At 39.9% G+C, this 19,892-nt stretch overlaps 1 protein-coding gene across 1 annotated transcript; it reads left to right on the top strand.

The window, feature by feature from the left end:
• The first annotated feature begins 672 nt into the window (after window positions 1-672).
• On the top strand, window positions 673-2,149 carry SST (somatostatin). The gene is made up of 2 exons (XM_026007171.2): window positions 673-930; window positions 1,782-2,149. The coding sequence occupies exons 1-2, from the start codon at window positions 793-795 to the stop codon at window positions 1,992-1,994; spliced, it is 351 nt and encodes a 116-aa protein (XP_025862956.1). The 5' UTR covers window positions 673-792; the 3' UTR covers window positions 1,995-2,149.
• Window positions 2,150-19,892: the final 17,743 nt, after the last annotated feature.

Genomic DNA, 19,892 nt, shown 5'->3' on the forward strand with positions numbered 1-19,892 from the left:
TGTCACAGTAGGAAGGCAAGTAGATCAGAAATCTTGCAGCTGCTAAGTACTTTCGCCTCTAGTATAGGGATAAGTGAAGTTCTTTTAGAATCCATCACATCTTAATCTATGAGACTTTTTTTTTTTTTACAGAGATAATGGAGAAAGAAATGATTCACTCCTAACATCCACATTCCATTCTCAAATCTGCTTTTAGAAGAATGATTCTGAATCCCCCCTTCTCACATACTAATACTTTTGCATTTGTCTGGCCCTCTTAAAATCCTTGAGTATGATGAGAGACAGAGTGGTCTGGGTACATTTACCAGTCTGCAGCGGTGCGTGATGGAGCCTTTGCCTCCTCCAAGGCTGAGTGTTTGTGTATGTGTGTAATTTAGTGTGTGCGTGTGCATGTGCATGAGTGAAATCATGGAATGTGTGTGCGCGCAGCAGTGACTAGAATATAAAAGATTGTATAGATAATGTGGCATGCGTAAAATCGTGTGGGCCTCTGCGGGTGCAGGATTATGATTTTTATTTTTTTTATTTTTTAAGTAAGCCACTTTGGATTGTGTAGCCTCCTCTTACTTCTGTGATTGATTTCACGAGGGTAATGGTGCGTAAAAGCGCTGCTGAGATCTGGGGGCGCCTCCTAGTCTGACGTCAGAGAGAGAGTTTAAAAAGCGGGGAGCCGGTGGAGAGCACACAAGCCGCTTTAGGAGGCGCGAGGTTCAGAGCTGTCGCTGCTGCCTGCGGAGCCTCCCCTAGAGGTCGACCAGCCGTCCTCCCGCTCGGCTTCCCCGCGCCGCCGAGATGCTGTCCTGCCGCCTCCAGTGCGCGCTGGCCGCGCTGTCCATCGTCCTGGCCCTGGGCGGTGTCACCTGCGCGCCCTCGGACCCCCGACTCCGCCAGTTTCTGCAGAAGTCCCTGGCTGCCGCCGCGGGGAAGCAGGTAAGGAGATTCCCTCGACGTCTTCTTTTCCCTCCCCCGAACCCCTCAATCTTCCCTTAGCCTTCACCCTACCCCCTTGGGTGGATCTAGGAGGTGCTCCTGAAGAGTTTCGGTGCTTCTCTGGGTCCCTCATCTCCCAAAGCTCTCAGGAAAACTTTCAAAGTCCAGAATCTCCTCTTACCTCCTTTTTTTTCTTTTCTGATCAGCGCAGTCGGTCACAGTGCAGGTAAGTTCTTTGGCATTCAGGAAAACTCCGAGCCCCGGTAGCTTGAGCACGTAGGGGTGAGGCATCCATCCCCCTAGTGCTGAACGCGGCGGTGCTGGCCCAGGTGCTGAAAGCGCGGACCTCTCAAGGCGACCCTTCCTGAGCAGTACCTCCCTCCCACGCTGCTAAAGGGCACTCTACAGACAGAACACAGTATATTTAAGATTGCGAAAGGTCTTGTTCCCCACAGTTAACTTAGCAAAAACGGTAAGACCAATTCCAGTCTGTGGCTCATGAGCTGGAGATTGAAATCGAATCAAACTGTTGACACTTTCGTCTTTGCAAAACTGTATTAATAGTCCACTATTTCTGCGTGTATGTGTGTGTGTGTGTAAGTCTATAGAGGCGGAAAACTTGCAGGAACATTTGAGTTTTTCAAGCCTCTCGGTGTAACTTGGTGATTATAGCAACTACCCTTATTTTTATATCTGTAGTTGATTTTAGGCGTGACAAGAGTGCATAGCTATGAAAATTAGGCTTTGAATGTAGCTGAATCTGCTTTCCAAATTAGGCTTTTCCATTTCTTTTTCTCCATCATCATCAGCAACCTTATCCCTTCTCTCTCTTTCTTTTCTACCCTCTTCAGGAACTGGCCAAGTACTTCTTGGCAGAGCTGCTGTCTGAACCCAACCAGACAGAGAATGATGCCCTGGAACCTGAAGATTTGTCCCAGGCTGCTGAGCAGGATGAAATGAGGCTGGAACTGCAGAGATCTGCTAACTCAAACCCCGCCATGGCACCCCGAGAACGTAAAGCTGGCTGCAAGAATTTCTTCTGGAAGACTTTCACATCCTGTTAGCTTTATTAATTATTGTTGTCCATATAAGACCTCTGATTCCTTTCCTCCAAACCTCATCCCACTTCCCTAATCCCCCAATCCTCAGCAAGACCCTTGCATTAGAAATTGAAGACTGTAAATACAAAATAAAATTATGGTGAAATTATGAAAAACAAGGCTTTGATTTTTCATTGTGTATCTTTCTGTTTAATAATATGGAATTAGGGGGATCCCTGAGTGGCTCAGTGGTTTGGTGTCTGCCTTGGCCCAGGGCATGATCCTGGAGTCCCAGGATCAAGTCCCACATCGGGCTCCCTATGTGGGGCCTGCTTCTCCCTCTGCCTGTGTCTCTGGCTCTCTCTCTCTCTGTGTGTCTCTCTCTCTGCCTCTCATGAATAAATAAGTAAAATCTTTAATAATAAAAATAATAATAATAATAATAATAATAATAATATGGGATTAACTTTAGTTGTGATTTCAGTCAAGTTATTTGAGATATGCACTCCAAATCTCACAGATATACTATATAAAATTCCCTGTGGTAAAAAAGGTTCTGTCCTAAATGCAAACTCTGATAGTTTGAGTCATTTCAAATTGAAATAATTTCAAATAACTCTATGACTTCTAACTTTAACTCAGTGGTAATTATTAGGAAAGGCTGCCACAAATGTCAATTACATATTAAATACACTTAAAATTGGATATTGAAATGAGTATTTATGGGTAAGCAGTCTGAAATGTCCAACTATCCACCAGGCTCTTATGTAAAATATATGAAAAATGAAAGGGAAAAATCACTTAGAAGCTGAAGCAAAGAAGCTGGCTTAAAAAGCTAAAATAGAGTTCTGAGACTTTAAAATCGATTACTTGTTTGTGGACATCTATTTGCATAAACACCATTGGCTTTATATCTTCTTTGACAATCCTCTCTGTAACTGAACAAAGCTAAAAGGCTGCCCACGTTTTAAAAGGGAGCTCTTAAATTTTTTTTCTCAGGGGAAAATAATACTTTTGTTGTAAGTTTCCAGGTAAGAGAAGTATGGGTTGCAAAAAATATGTGTATTGATTCATTCAGTGAATGCTATACTGTTGAAAATATTGGAGCACAATGTCATAATTGCAGGATGACTTAAGAAGAGATTCAAGCCTTCTTTTGATTTGATCAGAGAAAGCATCAAATAAAAATGCAGACTATAATAAAACACTCAATACATGCTAGCTATTATTATAAGCATTATAATAACATACTGAATGGTACCACTCAAGGCAGAGATTAAAACATTGCTAATTTAACTCACAGAGACCCTAAATAGGTTTCCCATCAGGGATGTCTGTATTAACTATGAACTGTATTTCTGAATAGCTGCTAGAACAATAAACCCAATATAAATACATAAACTCAGCATATAGATCCCCATAGTGTGAGCTTACTGATGGCAGCACACAAACATCTAAGAAGGACTTCATATTTTATAGAAAATATTTGTGTTAGATAACATACATTTTAATATGAATGTGGCTTAGTAGAATTAATTCCTGAACAGCTGATCAAAAGAGAAAATCCCAGCCGCTTTGCTAATCTCTGTGAAAACAGAAGACCCTTTGAGGTTTTGGTGCATCTTTTATTTACAAGACATTTAGGAGGGAATTAATGCGTGTCCACTTAGGGGATCTCTCTGTGTTAAATGCCTTATGTACATCTGGTTACCAATCAACTCGGTGAAGTAATAGAATCACATTATTATGATTAAAGCACAGAAGAGAACACAACTTAATTGTTTTCTGTGCAGTGTATAGATTGTATGAGTGCCTGGGGATCTTAACTTTTTAGTATCATCTTTAGTTGTCAATTCCCAATAGCAGTATGAAAATAATTGGCAAGAATTATGTAGTGATGAACCCACCTATACATTTATTCTTTATTTAAAGCCTAAATTGAATGAAGCATTTCAAGGTTAATTATCTTTCAGCCTCACTTTTCCCACCTTCATAAGTAGAGGGTTGTACTGAGAAGGAGAGTCATATCCCTTCCGGATGTGACTGACATTCTGTGCTAATGCTGACAAAGGTGCCAGAGGGGTATTGAGTTTTCACATTTTAATTAATATATGGAACATAGCTCTTTTTTTAATATATGGAAGTTTTTATTTTTTTACTTCCTATTTAGTTCATTTGCAGTCTCCCTAAGTTTGATTCACTGAAAGAGCCTAGCATTCCAGCCTGTTTATCATTTTGCCACAATGAGCCATTTAGATTATATTTTCCTTCTTCCTTGCCACAACCACAGAATTCGGCAATCCTCAACAAACTGCTACTTCTTTTTATGGGAGGGCTTGAACGAGGTATTCCTCTTTTCTGGACCTTAGTTTCCCCATCTAAAAATAGGCATACTAAGGAATCAATCTCAGAGTTCAATAGACCACGTGTTGTAAGCTCGTAGTACCCGGTAAGTAGCTGGTAAGCATTGAACGTTAATGGTACTAATTTTCTTTTCACATGTGCTGTGCTTCCTAGTGCCTCTTTCTTTGCTTTTTCTGTATCTTTTCATTTCCACAGGTTCAAATAAAACCCAACCTTTGAGACTTATTTTATGTTCTTGCTTCATAAAATTCTTTCTTTATGCCTTCAATTGGGATTGCTCCTTTCTCTGAGTACTTAACCTGCCTCTCCTCCATGGTGCTTATTTATCACTTCTTACCACTTATTATAACTGTATGAATGTATGTAAGACAATAAGTATTTGTGTGTAAATTTCCAGTGAGTAGATGTATGTCTGATTCCTAGGTATAGTTCACTTAGTATCTCATGTAGTGTTTTGTGCATAGTAGGTTCTCAGTGTTCATTAAACAATAAATGGTCCATAAGTAGTCTTAAGTGACACAAATCTCTATTTACTAGGTGACAACATTCTTTCTTAATGCTTTAGTTGGCAGGGGAAAATGACATTAGTGGTTATTCTATATGATGCTGGTGTGACACCAGAAAGATACAGCATATGGTTTTGATTTTAAGAACCATGACAGCATGTGATTATCAGACTCAGTCATTTTAGAAGCTTCAATCAGTTTAGTCTTCTTTAACCATCTTACAAAGTTCCCCAGTAGGGCTGCTTTACCATCAACCAACCATGGGGCTTATATTTACCTAGAAAAAGATTCACTAACACTTTTTTCACATTTGTTTATTTCAAGATCATGTGCCTTCATTTTTGAGCCCAATGTAGGACCAATTTTCTTGGCTTTGGCTCAAACTATTCATAATATACAAACAATTCTGTTTTATGATGACATAAAATATACCTTTAATTCCAAATATCAGACATGAAAGAGGGCTCAAAGATCATCCAGTCCTCACTATTCGTTTTACTGAAAGCTGACTTATGGAGAGGTGAAGCTTTGTGTCCAAGATACCTTGTGAGTACCAAAGCTGCAGAGATGGGGCAGAGATGGGGCAAAGCCTAAATTCCCCCTCTCTTACCTCTTCTTCTACTATGCTGCCCCTAAGTAATCTGCACTTCTATATAATTGATGTGTTTCTGATATGAATCCTAGTTTTGTCCCTGAAATTTCTTCACCTTCCACTACACAACAGGTCTGAATCTGAGAGATAGATTGATATAAATTGGCTTCCTATAATTATAGAAAGACAATTATAGGAAGAAACAGTTAAAGGCATTGATTAAGAGGAAAGGAAACTCAAAGAAGATAGTCTTTCACTTAATTGGATCCAAGAAGCAAACATAGATTCTGTTTTGGAATGGAGATGCCGAGGTTGTCCCAGCGAATGGAGGGACTCTTCCACCAAGGGGATGGAATTCTTCCTTGAGAGACAGTCTTCAGAGAAGTCAGGAGCCACACCTGCAAGACTAGGCAGGAAATACCTCACGGACCACCCCCAAATTCTTTAGGAGTGAAAATGAGTGCTTTCATCCCAGAAGTGCAGCTTTTCCGTGACCTAGAATAAGCCTCAGTGTCAAGGACTTTCTGGAGACTAGGAGAGAATTTGTATAAGGCCCCTGGTTTCAGGGAACTGAGTCTAGTAGGTAAGACATATTTATTAAAAATGACCAAATGCTATAATGGAGGTTTGCATAGAGTACTAGGGAAAAGGGAGGTGTCAGCAACTACCTCTCTTTTCTATCTCTAAGTTATTCTTCTTATTCATTTTTAAATTATGGTTGGAAAGTCGAAATGCTTTTATTCTGGATGGAATAAATAAACGATAGGTTTAATGATATAAGGCACACTTTTCTAACATGATCTCAGTTAGCTTTGAAAGTGTTAATACTTTTTTATGTATAAAAAGGCAGAGAATCAGAGTTTAAGCAAATTGCCCAAAGATGTCACCAGCAGGTGTGTGGTGGAGTTGGAACCAGGTTGGCTGATTTCCAATCCAGAGCTCTCTCCACTGTATCTTAGGGGAAAGAAACGAATTACAGGGAAATTGTGACTTGCTGGGCAAATTAAGAACAGATCAGCTCCAGACCATCTTAATTTAGCTCTTCTGTATATAACACACATGGGTATTACTTCTCAGTTATTGTCAGAGGAGAAATGGATTTAGGCTCTGGGGTTGAGGTTTGGTTTTGTGACCTGATTAGGGGTACTATTTCCAAGGAACTGTTTGTAATCTTTATTTTCACACATTTGATATCATCATAGTTTTGCTAAGTGATAAATGAACAAACAAGAAATTCATAACCTCAGCTCTGAGCACTTCTTTCCTACTCATTTCCACATATACAGAGTTCAGTACAACCCAGGCTTGGGCATTTTTCACCTGAAGCAATTAAAAATTGATGAGTCTCAGTTTTTATTCTACAGGCCATGGAATCTGCCTCACTTATGACAGGGAAGTGGCCATATCTAACCCCCCCGTCCCCGTTCATCTATGTATATCCTGTGAAAAGTGGTCTTAAGGGTGGGATTTGCAGACCTGAGAAATTTCATTGAAATATACAAATGAGGTCAACTTCTGCTAAGTAGGCTTTTATGCCATTGAAGCTGATACAGCTCTCAAGGTCTCAGATAAATATTCTAGGTCATGTAAGTATTCTCCTTCTTATGTTTCACATGTCTCTGGAATAGAGTCCATTAAGATGGTGAAATTGTTATCCAGATATGAAATAGTTTTATTAAAACAAGCAACATTTCCAGGAAATTCAGGCTTTTAAAGTAGAGTTCAAATAGTTAAGAAAGTTAATGCATTCTCAGTTAATTGCTGGTTAATTATATATTTCTTGTATAAAAAATATTAAAAGTACACTTTCAGTTCCAATGCTACATTAAGGTCAGATGGCACAATTTAGGAAGGAATGCATTAAACTACCCCGGAATTGCTATCTCTGGCAAAAATTCATTGACTACAAAATACACATAAAGAAAAGTCGAGATTTACAAGTTTAACTAGAATATAGGTTTCTTCCTTGTTTTCCATCAACATTTTCCCACTGACTCCCCAAAACAAGGACAGAAGGCAATGATTTTATCAGACTTCTCCCCAACATCTTCTTCATCATCATTTTTGTTTGTTATTACACATGGAATAGCATGATGTATTCATAATACCACTCAAGGTCTGTAACCTTCACAGTGTCTTCTGTAGCTTCCTGGCTCTCATGCATTTCCTCTCACATGATTTTTTCAAAATACATATTTATGGATCACCTGTTTGTCATTGCAGGAGGCAGATTTCTGATCTTGTTGCTGCTACCCTTCCTCTCCTTCTCATCCCAGTCCTTCCCTGATACCTGTTACCTCCCTGACAGTAGCATCCTGAATTGTTCTGGTGAACTGTCCCCTGTGCATTCTCAGCCATATTGTTGGACAAGATCAATTCCACTTCCAGTTCAGATTGATACCAGAGTGGATTAAGTCATTTGGTATATACTATCCCTTGGTCTAGGCACTGGTTCATGGCTGGGCACATGGCCAATCACATTAAATCTTAAGACACTTTTGGGCACTACCAGGACATCTCTTTCCTGCTGATTGTGGGTAAAGAAGGGTAAAAGCTTCCGTCAATCATATTGAGGCTGGCAGTGCAGTCTGAAGGTCTGAGCTGCAGAAGGCACAGTGGAGTGATGTAAGGACACTGGGTCATTGGTGGCTTTGTCAAAGTACAGCAGTAAGCTTATCCCAAACAGTAACAAAAACAACATCTTTACTTTTCATACATATGATCTAATAAATTCTCTTAATTTTTAAAAAAGAGTTTGGTATTCCTTTAACCAAAAGCTTTCTTATACATACATTAGTGTTATCTTATATTGTTAGCAGTATATGTGTGTGTGCACACATGCTCACTTGTATGATTCCGTGGTTATGTCTTTGTTTATAAACCTGTAGATATTTAGGCATTCATGTCCTGAGAGAAAAAAGGTTAAACTCTACTAGACTGTGTCTTCTTGAAACCCCCATAAGTCATAGGCCTATACAAGCTTCTTTATAAATACTATTGATAATAAAGATGAGAGTTGCCTACATTTGTTTAATACTTTCCAATTTATTCAAGTGTTCCACAAATGTTATCTCACTAAATATTCACACATTTTACAATTCATAAACTAGGCATTAGGGCAAAATTTATACCTCTGCTTTTTTACAAATATAAAACCTAATCAAGGTATTTGAGTAACTTGCCCAGAGCCACAGTTGACTTACATGAAAGAGCTTAAAATTAAGCCTAGCTTCTCTGAAGAATCAAGTAAAGCTGACCATCCATTTCAGTTTTAGGGACACTCTGATCAATTAAACAATGCTAAAGATCTCTGTAGAACAAAACTTCTCAATTTCTGCTTTCACTCTGCTGCTTGTTATGGTAAGCACATCCACCTTATCTCCAGTGATTAAGCCTCACCACTTGGCCCGTGACATCCCAGGATCTCACCCTATCCACTGGATTCAGAGGGTCCTTTTTTATGGCAAGAGTTCTCAGTGTCATTCCTGGCCTACTGAGAAGAGCCTTCATGAACTTCACAGAGCTCTTTGTGAGGCTTCTCATTCACAGTCTTTCTGGAGAGAGACTCTGGATCTTCTCATGGACCATAAGTAGGAAGTGAATGAGTGGATATTATGTGACAAAATCACTACAGTTTTCCAATCTAGTGTCTTTTTTTGTTGTTGTTGTTCACTCCTTTGACTTTGGGCTTCCTCAAGTCCTCTGACTTGAGAAATACGTCTTGCTAAGAATGAGAACCCTGTTGACCATACCTTGAGGCCTTCCCTGAGGATGGTCTACCATCCTAGGTAACATTTATTCGCTTTTCTAAAATTGCCAAGTTATTATCACTAATGTATTATTTATTTTGCATGCTGTTGATTGGCTATCACATTGCAGAATGTGTGTGTACGTGTGCATACGTGTGTGTGTATAGTTTTTTAAATGATGAATTCTTACAATTTACAAATATTTATTGATAGTCTGTTTCCTAGGTGGAAGCTAAAAAGATTAAGCTAAACTCTCCATCCTTAAGCAGTTTAAAGTCTGAATGAATATTTACTAGTAACTGTGATAAGATGTTGGTTCTCAAAGTGTGGCCTGGACCAATAATATTAGAATTACTTGTCAGATATTAGGCTACTTGTCAGGAATGCAAACTCTTGAGCTCAGTCCCAGATATACTGAGTCAGAAATTTTGGGGGTGAGTGCAAAAAATTGTGTTTTAACAAGTCCTCCAGGCAATTCTGATGCACACTAAATTTTGAGAATCAGTAAGGAAAAAAGAGGCTTGGATGTATTCGGCTGGTCACCATGATGAAGATGATATTTAGTTTTTTAATTTTGCTCCAAAGTTTTTACCAAATAAATTCACAAATAAAATTGAAGTTCTTTTTTATTTCTTTCCCAGTTACACTCTCTTTCCTCTCTCTCCTTTTAGAGGTAAACGCTTTCATCAATTCAGTGTTTACTCTTCTTGCTCATGGTTTTACATTTTTACTACATATGTAGACAATCATAAATAAAATGTTGTATTGCTTTGTGCTTTAAAAATATTTTTGAAAAAAAAATAAAAAAATAAAAATATTTTTGAATAACAGCTTACATATTTTTGAAATCTTACCATTTATATTTTTCAGTCATTTTAATCTCTGCATAGTATTTCATTGGACAAATATATCAGAATTTTTTTTTTAATTTTTTTTTTAAATTTTTTATTTATTTATGATAGTCACAGAGAGAGAGAGAGAGGCAGAGACACAGGTGGAGGGAGAAGCAGGCTCCATTCACCGGGAGCCTGATGTGGGATTCGATCCCGGGTCTCCAGGATCGCGCCCTGGGCCAAAGGCAGGCGCCAAACCGCTGCGCCACCCAGGGATCCCAAATATATCAGAATTATTTATGTATTTCCCTATTAAGAAACACTAAGGTTTTTTTTTTTTTTTTCAAATTTGTGCAGGGGAGGGAAGCTGTTGATGTCTTTAGATCTTTCTCAGCTCTGTGAGACTGGATGATCTCTCTTTACTAAGGAAAAATGTTAAAAGCAAAATAATTCTGCTGGTCTCCTAAGCCCTATTCATTTAGCTTTAAGAATTCCATGTTTCCAGGCAACTTTATATTATAATTTGCTACATTTAAAAATTTATATATATAATGAAGTCCATCTACTTCTGTTCTTATTCATCCCATCAAGATTTGGCCTCACTGAAATTGCTTCTTTCGAAATTGTCTATAAAGAGAACACTTTGCATCTCAGCAGGTGTTTTAAACTCCCTTGATTCCTATTAGTGTAAGTCCCCATTAGGTAGACCTAGGGAGACAGACAACGGAACAAATCAGACACTAGTTTTCAAAAGCTGAAATACACTGTGTAATATTCTACCTGGAAGGAGCTGAATCAAGAGACTGGCCTAGGGGATTAAATAGCACAGGCTTTAACTGTCTGGGTGTATCCAGTCACAAAGAAAATCAGTTGCTCACTGAGTCTAGGCCATGGCCATTACAGCTCAAGGCTGTTTCACCTGCTATCCCTCTTTTAGAGTCTTGTAAACTTACGTCTGGTGTATTTCAAGACTGTAACAATCCTGACAGCCTCCCAGTGGTTCACCAATGCCCTTCTGATGCTGGCCTGAGAGCTTCCCCAGAGCTACGTATGCTTGGGACCTAAGTGAGAGAATCCTAGGATTCTCTAGGTATGAGTTTATCCACCATTCAGAACTTGAACCTGACCTAGAGGCTGTGTGCTAGCCCATCATTCAATATTTGAACTTGCTTTACTATATCCCTATTCACAAATCATCCATACTCTGTTTAAGTTCCTCTAGTGACAAAGGACTTATTGCCTCCCAAGGAACTTTGGGTCTAGACAGAGCAAGTGTAATCACTGCCTCAAAGAAAGCCCCTAAAATTTTTCCTGGGAAACACATGCTTTGGTCCCCTCACTATCCCCATATACTCTCTTGTCCCTCCGAGCCACCTCATTCTTCCTTCTACCTTTTTTTTTTCTTTTTGCATGCGACATGTACTCAAATTCTTTTACCCATCTCTGCATTTTTGCACAAACTTGAGTGTGGTCTATTTTATTTTCCCTGAGAGTAAGAAATTATTCTAATGGTCTAGGAAAGAATGATTTTAACTACAAGGACAAATATATCAATTTCTTTTTTAAATAAATGACAAAAGTGAGGTTTAGGGAGGAAAAGTATCATATCCAATGTTACATTAAGGATTAAAGCTTAGTTCTCCTGATTTTTTTTTTCTTTACCAGTGTTCACTGGTCCATCTTTCCAAAAATACTTGTAGGTATCAGCCAGATATAAGTTAACTATAGAATTAATTACAGGAGTTGAGCTTTTCATAGATGATGGAGAGCAGAGGCATAGGAATGTTATTCTAAGTTGAGGGGTTAGACAGCAAAAACACAGAGGCTGGAAAATGCAGAATGTGTTTCAAGAATGATGAATCAGTTCTAAGATGTGTTAGTCTGATCTAGAACTTTCCTTGAACTTCAAAGAACAGTTCAAGCTGAGGCTTTTTCATATTTTTTGGGGGCGGTTGAAGCCAGAAGACAAGTCTTTCTCTGAGATGTTTGGAAGATACTTGAGTTCTGTTTTGAGAGGATACATGAGAAATTTTCAATTTCTTTCAGAAACTGAGAAACATTTTTAGGGCTGAAAACAAAAGCTTTTTTGCCATACTCTGCAACTCTAAAATGAAAATAAAATGTTGAAATAGGTTGTCAATATGTTTTTTGACAATTCAAACTTAAGGTTACTTCAAATAAAAGACAGAGAGCTCTTTGGAAGGCTGATCTATTAGCATGTTGCCTTTTATTTCTCTAAGTTGGTAGCTATTTCAGCCCCTTTCCTTCCTCTTGTGTTTGTCTTAATTTTTATGGAAAATTGATCACTTGATAATATCCATGATAATATAAAATTCAGTACAAAGCATTAATCAGAATTTTTGGACTGAGGGGATGACCTATGGGATTATCGAGTGGTTATATTAGAAGGAAGATCTTTGTTTTATACATGAAGAAAATAGCTGTCTTTTGAAATTTCCTAATAGTTCCATAGACCTTAAGAATTTACAGAGCACCTTTCATAAGTATCAATTCACTGATTAAAGATAAATGTTTTTCTTCCATGCGTGAGGCTCTCCCCTAATATCAGTGATATACATATGAATATGACATACTTCCTGCCATTAAGAGCTCGTGATCTTATGGTCAAAACTGTCTTAAAAACATAGCTATGACTAAATGTGATAGCAAATACAGGAACAGTTCAAAGGCTGGAATACATAAATTTGTCTATAGGAGGGGGAGTATTGAAGACTTTGCAAAGGATCTAGGTCCTGAGGATGAGTAAAAATTTGTAAGATAAAGAGTTGGAGGATGATTCAGTCAGATGACAAGCAGATGTTCAACACATTATGAGTGACTTAGACTCATTTGGTTGCAAGTAAAAGAAACTCATTTCATCTTGCTTAAATAAGAATGGAAATGTCTGATCAGAAACCCATGGGCATCCTGTGATACCAAGGCAGGTGACTGCTAAGCACATGATGGGGTTGAACAAGAGCAGATGAACCTACTGAACTGTAGGTCTCTGACTTATAGCCCTTAATCTAAATTCCAAAATCTCAGTGGAGAATAAAAACCTGGCCAAGCTTGGGGTCAGAATCAATGCAAGCCCTACCAACGTGACCAGAGTGGGAAGATCAAGTGGTCACAAACATGGTTTCCAAGTCCCTCCACTATGGATAAAAATGTCAAAGAAAAGGGCTTAAAGACTGCAAAGAGAATCCAAAAGGGGTCTGCTATAAGCAGATTTGAGACCTTTAATGAGAATCTGGGTAATACCAAAGAGTAGAATAGTGTGGAGTGGGGTGTGTGTGTGTGTGTGTGTGTGTGTGTGTGTGTATGTGGAGAAGGGGAGATAAAGGAGCTTGGAGAGTTGGCATGAAAACGTTGTAAGAGTTTCACCCTTTTGGGTTTTTGTTTTTGTTTTGTTTTTGTTTTTGTTTTTGTTTTGTTTTGTTTTTTTAGATGATGAGGGACTTTTAAGCATTCTGAGAGTATGATCAGAATTTTATTTGGGGTAGTTATGTGCAGTGGTGATGTAAAAGATGAATTGATAACGGATAAGGGATAAACTGAAAGAAGAGAAGACAAGTTAGAGGTTGTGGAAATAGTCTAGGTAACAATCAGAGCCTTGGCTAGACAATGAAGGTGGATAAAATAGTATGAAATGGAAAGACATTCAGGAGAAAGAAATAAGAGAATATTGTGGCCTACACAGTATGGCTGGGGATTTAGGAGGAAGCTCACATGATTACTACTTTTTTGATGGAAGCAATAGAGTAACAGAAGGTGCCATTCACCAAAACAAACAACAGAGGAAGAGAAGCTTATGGGAAGCATGGTAGGTTATGACGGGCACGTTGAATTAAGGAAGGGGCTGAGGATCACCTAAGGGGAAACTGCAAATAAGAAGACAGACATTCGGCTCAGGAGTGAGCTCTGAGTTGGAGATAAGATTTGACAATCATGACTCATGGATGATAATTGACACCAAGGAGTAAAACTTTCCTGGAAAAATGTGCAGGGTCAGCAGAGAAGTAGGGCCAGCCTAGCCAGCCTTCTGAGGGGAGCCCATAGTAGGAGGTGATCAAAGAAAAAGACCTTGGAGAGGAGGTTGAAAGGAATGGCCACAGAGGTGAGGAAACCAGAAAAGATGGGCATCTTGGAAACAAGAATAAAGAATTTCAAGAGAGGGAATTTATCACCATCTTACACTATAGGCCAGGTAGGTTTGTTTTTGTTTGTTTAGTATAGTTGTTGACACACAATGTTATATTAGTTTCAGGTATACAACTTAGTTATTTGACAAGTTTATACATCATACTATGTTCACCACAAGTGTAGCTACCAGCTGTCCCATTACATAGCTATGACAAATCATTGACTATACTTTATGTTAGGCCAGGTAGATTTTATTTCCATTTTACAAAGAGAAAACTGAAATTTGGAGACTGAAATGACTCATCCAAATTTATACACCTGATCAGTGTTAAAGGTCAGGCCAGAACAGATTTTTTTCACTTTCAAGCTTGCTGTTTTTCTACTCCAGAACACCACAGAGAAACTCCCTGGCAGAGATTTTCCAGAGCAGTCACTAAATTCTCCTAGAAGGAGAGGTAGGAGCCCAGGGGATGACCTAAGCTGCAGAATAGGAGCCTGCAGCTGTTGCCCTGCCCCTGCCAGTCAGCGGTGGGCTGGGAGCCCTGGGTGGCTGGGTGACAGTAGCGCTGGCTCTTCCAGCAGGCACCCCCTAGAGGCCAGCTCAGATTTTAAGTGTGCCTGTGACTTTAGCCAGCCTGAGGCTAACAGTTCCCTCCCCTTAAAATTGCAAAGAGGCTGAAATGTTGAGTCTTCCACTTCTAACTTTATGATTCTTTTTTGTAACGCAGCATATTGTGTTCTTCCTCACTACGGGGAAAGATACATCTTCATAAACTTTCAATTCTGTTCCTAAGCATGAGGATGAGAGGTGATGAGAGGCACTGAGGAAATAACGGGGACCTTATCTTTAGAGACGCATGTAATGCAGAGTTTTACCAGCTTCTATAAAATCATGGGTGGATACGACCGGGAGACAGATGAGTTAGGTGAGGAGGCAGGGACTGGTGGAGCATGAACATGGAAAATAAATCAACTAGAGTGATAACAATAAAGAAAGGAAAGAAAGAAAAAAAAAGACAAAAGAAAAGGAAGCCTCACTAATTAAAAATAGCTGAAGCCCTGGAGACACGTTTAAAAGCAATCACGTCGGAATGTTCAAATTGAGAACAACAAAGAAATGGCTATGCAGACTCACTCCGTGCTCTGAGTGCCGTTTATAAAAAAATAAATAAACTGATATTAGGAAAAAAAGCCTTTCCTTTTGCAAATTCTCCCCTTGTTGCAGAAAAAGAAAAACAGAAAACTTTCACATCATTTTCCTCTAGTCTTTGGGTGTTAGAATAAAAGGAGAATGAAATTAAATTCACTTTAGATGCTTTCCTTCTGGGCTGTAAAGCTGCTGGCATCATTTATCCCGGCCCCAGCACTTACATAATCTGGGTGCCTCGGGAGCCCTTGGAAGTCATTAAATAAAAAGAAGCCATCAAATAATAGGAAAGGAAGGCAATTAAAATGCTGGACCCAATAAGCCAGTCAGAAGTCTTGATTTAAATACAACCCCAGGACCCAGAATATTAGACGTTCAAGAGTGAGAGGATTCAACTGGGAAGGATAAAGGGAGTTTAAAAAAAAAAAATGCCTTTAGGAGTGAGGAGGAGACCACAACTCCCTGGGGGCAAGGTCATCTCTCTTTGTAGAGAGGAGGAACACCATCACCAACCACACTCTGGTAGTTCTCAGACTCCCTGAGCACTGGAGGGGACACGACATTAGGCAGGGTGAATGCAGAGGGTACAGATCTCAAATGTAGAGAGCCCACAGAAATGAGATCTGCTATGCAAGAAGAAGACATCTTAGCCCCGAGGCTGACTTAAGGGTGTGTGTCTCTTGCTTATCCTGTGTGTCTCGTCTGATTCTGGGAGTGGGCTCTGGAGGTCTTGTGGCTAAGACCTCCAGAGCCCACTGGAAATGGCACTGGCTCAGACAAGTGGTTCCATATGTACCGTAGGCTCCATCCATCATCTCAGACTCAGGCCCTTTCCAGTGCAGACAGGGTCTGAAGTTACCCAGGGAAACATGGGACCCTCCAAACATGCTCCAGAAGGTCATCTTTATGGCTCCAGCACTAAGACCATGTCCATCTGCTTCAGGTTCCTGGAACCTCTCATCACCCCCACATCTATCCTTCATTGTTCCTGAGACATGGCTCAAAACCAGGCACAGAAGCAGAAGGTGTAGCATGTTATAGTACCATGCTTGGTATTTTCTACTCTTTCCAGGGTAGGGTCAGAAGCAGGAAGGTCCAGAGATTGTCACTAGGTTTAGAAGGAGGCTTTACAGTCAGGTCTAGGCTTTCCAGGAAAAGCACAAACTCTCAAATATGGGAGTGAGAGGTCCCACTGCACAGACCTTCAGGATACCACCTGCTCATTGTTGTGGTCTGAGGAATGTGTCTGTTTGCCAACTGGCTGTGCTGGGTCTTCATAAGTCTTACCCACTGCTGGAGTAACCTTTGGAGATGCTCTGGGAAAGAGGCCCTGCTGGCTTTCTGACTCAGGGTCACATTGGTGAGCCCGTAGATTAATTTTACTGTGGAAGGTGTCAGATTCATCACCCTTTCCTACTTCTTAGGATGTCTTCCAAAGAAATGCAGGTCCTAATCCTTGGAATCCGTGAATGTTTTCTTGTATAGCAAAAGGGACTCTGCAGCTTGAATTAAGTTAAAGATATTGAGATGGGAAGAGTATCCTGAATTATCTGGATGGGCCCTAAACGTAATCACAAGTGTTCCTGTAAGAGGAAAGCAGAGAAAGATGTGACACAGAGGAAGCCAAGGGGGACACTGAAGCAAGATGCCAAGCTGCTGGCTTTGCAGAGGAAGGAAGGAACCATGAACCAAGGAAAGCAGCTCTGAAAGCTGGAAAGGCTGAGACACAGATTATAGCTACTGGAAGAAGCACCACCTCCCTGAGGCTCTGATGTTACCCAGTGAAATGGATTTTGGACTTCTGGCTTCCAGAATGATAAGAAAATAAATGTGTGTTTTGTTAAGTTTCCATGATCATGGTAATTGTTCAGTAGGCACAAGGAAATGAATACAAGGCACTCCTATCACTCCTGGGATTTTTTTTTTAGGTTGAAGGACAAACAGAAGAATAAAAAAACCTAAAAAACCATTTTCAGCCCTGGGAGTTAGGCACACAAGTTCTAGTGTCTTGGTTTTTGTTTCTATCTCAACCTACACCAAGTGCACAATTTCTTTGCTTAAATACAAGTGAACATGTTCACTGACATCCATACCAGTCTGATTTAGAATGAACTTATTAGTAATAATATCCTGATGCATTTTATTAGTTTCTGATGGTAACATTAAAGAGAAAAGCCTGAGGCACAGGCTGCTCATTTCATTCTTTCTGGTTGGCAGAAAAGACTGCCATTCTTTCTGCATGGATGGCAGAAAAGACTGGAAAAGACAGAGTTTTCAAGGAGATTGGGAACTCTGCTGAGACTCTCTTTCGTGAGACAAAAGCCCCAGACTGATCATGAGGTGTCTTAAATCCTTAGGCTTCACTGGAGAAGGACTGGACATGTGCCACAAACCTGCTCTTCTTCCTACCCATTGCTCCCATTCTCCAGGCAGCCCACATGGAGCTTCGCCTCCTTGGCTGACCATGCCAGATACTGGAGAGGACCTCAATTCTGGAGGCCCGGCCCCAAGAACTAAGACATAGGTTCTAGCTTAGACTTTAAGGGATGGATTTCAATGGTTCTTATGTCATCAGGATCATCTTGCCATCAGAGAAAGAAGGTGGATTTTGAAAGGAAGAACAAGGTCTGAACAAGAAGCAAACCTTCAGCCTGAGTGTTCTCTGTGACTTGGGTAGGAAATGGTTCCTGCAGAAGTAAGCTAAAAATCTGGTAGCCTAAGGCTATTTCTTGGAGTAGAGACTTTGGCCTCCTTCAAGTGTTTTTGATTCAGAGGAGCATGAGGCTCCTTCTTCTAGCCTCTAGCGATCGTAGAGGCTATAGGCATAGCTTTGGCTTCCAGTCTTTTGATTCAGGTAGGCAGACTGGCTCAAGGTTGGAGCCAAGGACCCTGCCTGGAGCTTCATATTTTGACACAAAGAAGATATCCTAGAGCTTGGAGTATTCCAGAGCTAGTACCTCTCTCATGAGGCAGTCCTAAAGAGTGCAGTTACTGAATCTTATGGGGTGAGTGGTCATGGGAGACAGAAGTCATGGTTGAAAGTCCTGACTTAAAGCAGCTTTGAGATGACTAGGAAGATTGTTCTACACATGTCATTACTATCCTCACCTAATTAAATAAACTCTAGCCTTCAATTCAATCTTGTATATAGTTTTTAACTCTAAGCCAACCTATCTCTCTCTTCCCCCTTTCCCCTTCTCTCGCTCTCTTTTTCCTTCTTTTTGTCTCACATTGTTCTTGCAGCACTGGAAGACTGAAAAAAACTGAAATAGAAGAATCCATTGGATGAAGGGCCTTGTCTTCCATCCTTCAAATCTTGAAACTAAGGTCAAAGATTAGGAAGTGACAGAGTTAATTACATAGGTTTTAGTATGAGATAATCTTTCTTTTGCATTATGTAGTGACATACTGCAGAGACTATCATTAAAGTGATTTTTATTTTAATATCAGAATGACCCTGTCATGCTCCAGGAATTTGTTGGTATAAAAATTACTGGCTGCCCTACTTTTCTGTCATTAAACTCACAAGATAACCACCTATCCTTGGGTGCTATTTATAGGCTACAGAGGGGTATCTTCTCATTGACTCTGTGGAGTCAATAAGGAACCAGTAAGAAAAAAAAAGGGGGGGGGGGGGAAGCAATCAGGAATCAACAGCTCCTGAATTTAAGAGGCTCTTTAGTTTTCCATAACTTGGATAAGTTTCAGAATCCTGGGAGTTTTTCTTGCTGTTGTTTGCCTGCTTTTTTTCTTTTTCTATTTAAGAAGTCACATGATATGGTTTAAAGAGCACTGGGCTTTAAACAACAACAGCACAGATTCTCTCATCTAATCCTATCAACCTTATGAAATAAGTATTGTTGTTATCCCTACATTATACTGAGGCTCAGGGAGGTTATGATGACACAGCCAGGACAAGAATCCAGCTATGTTTGATGTTAGAGCACTATACTTTGTTATCAACTTTGCATTAGATAGGAGTCATTACCCCCAGGCATTTCTTCTGATCTTGAACTTGGGTGGGTCTAGAAGTGACATCCAGCACAGGCAAATTTCTACGGGGTCCTGTTGGATAGGATCTGTAAGTAAGCAATCTGATTGGCATACTTATTGTAAATAATGGGAAATAAAGTTTAAGAGCTGGAAAACCAACTGTAAGACAGTTGGATACATTAGACTTGATGTGAAATCAGTGCCACCTCTTAAAGGGTCCTGAGTAGAGAAGTAAATAGGTCTGGGATCAGACAAACTTTCCAGCAGATGGGAAGGCCACTTCTGAAGCCCATCCCAGCATTCACTGGTTGAACTCAAAGTGACCTGGTGGCAGGGGATCCAAAATGTTTGTTCGCTTGTGTAAGAGTTGGAGGCCTGATCTCATAAGGGAATAAGTCAAGAGACATTTTGGGGGAAAAAAATGACAGGATTTGATGATGAATTAGACATAAAACCTTAAGGAGAGGAGTGAGTCAAGGGTAACTGTGTTTCCTTACTGAAGAAAGAGTGTGCACACAGATTTCTTTTATATTCAAAACTATACTGAGAGAAGGGCTCCATAAGAACCAATCAGGGCAAAGCTCAAGAATTTGGG

This window comes from Vulpes vulpes, chromosome 3, assembly GCF_048418805.1.
Source record: "Vulpes vulpes isolate BD-2025 chromosome 3, VulVul3, whole genome shotgun sequence".
Lineage (NCBI taxonomy): Eukaryota > Metazoa > Chordata > Mammalia > Carnivora > Canidae > Vulpes > Vulpes vulpes.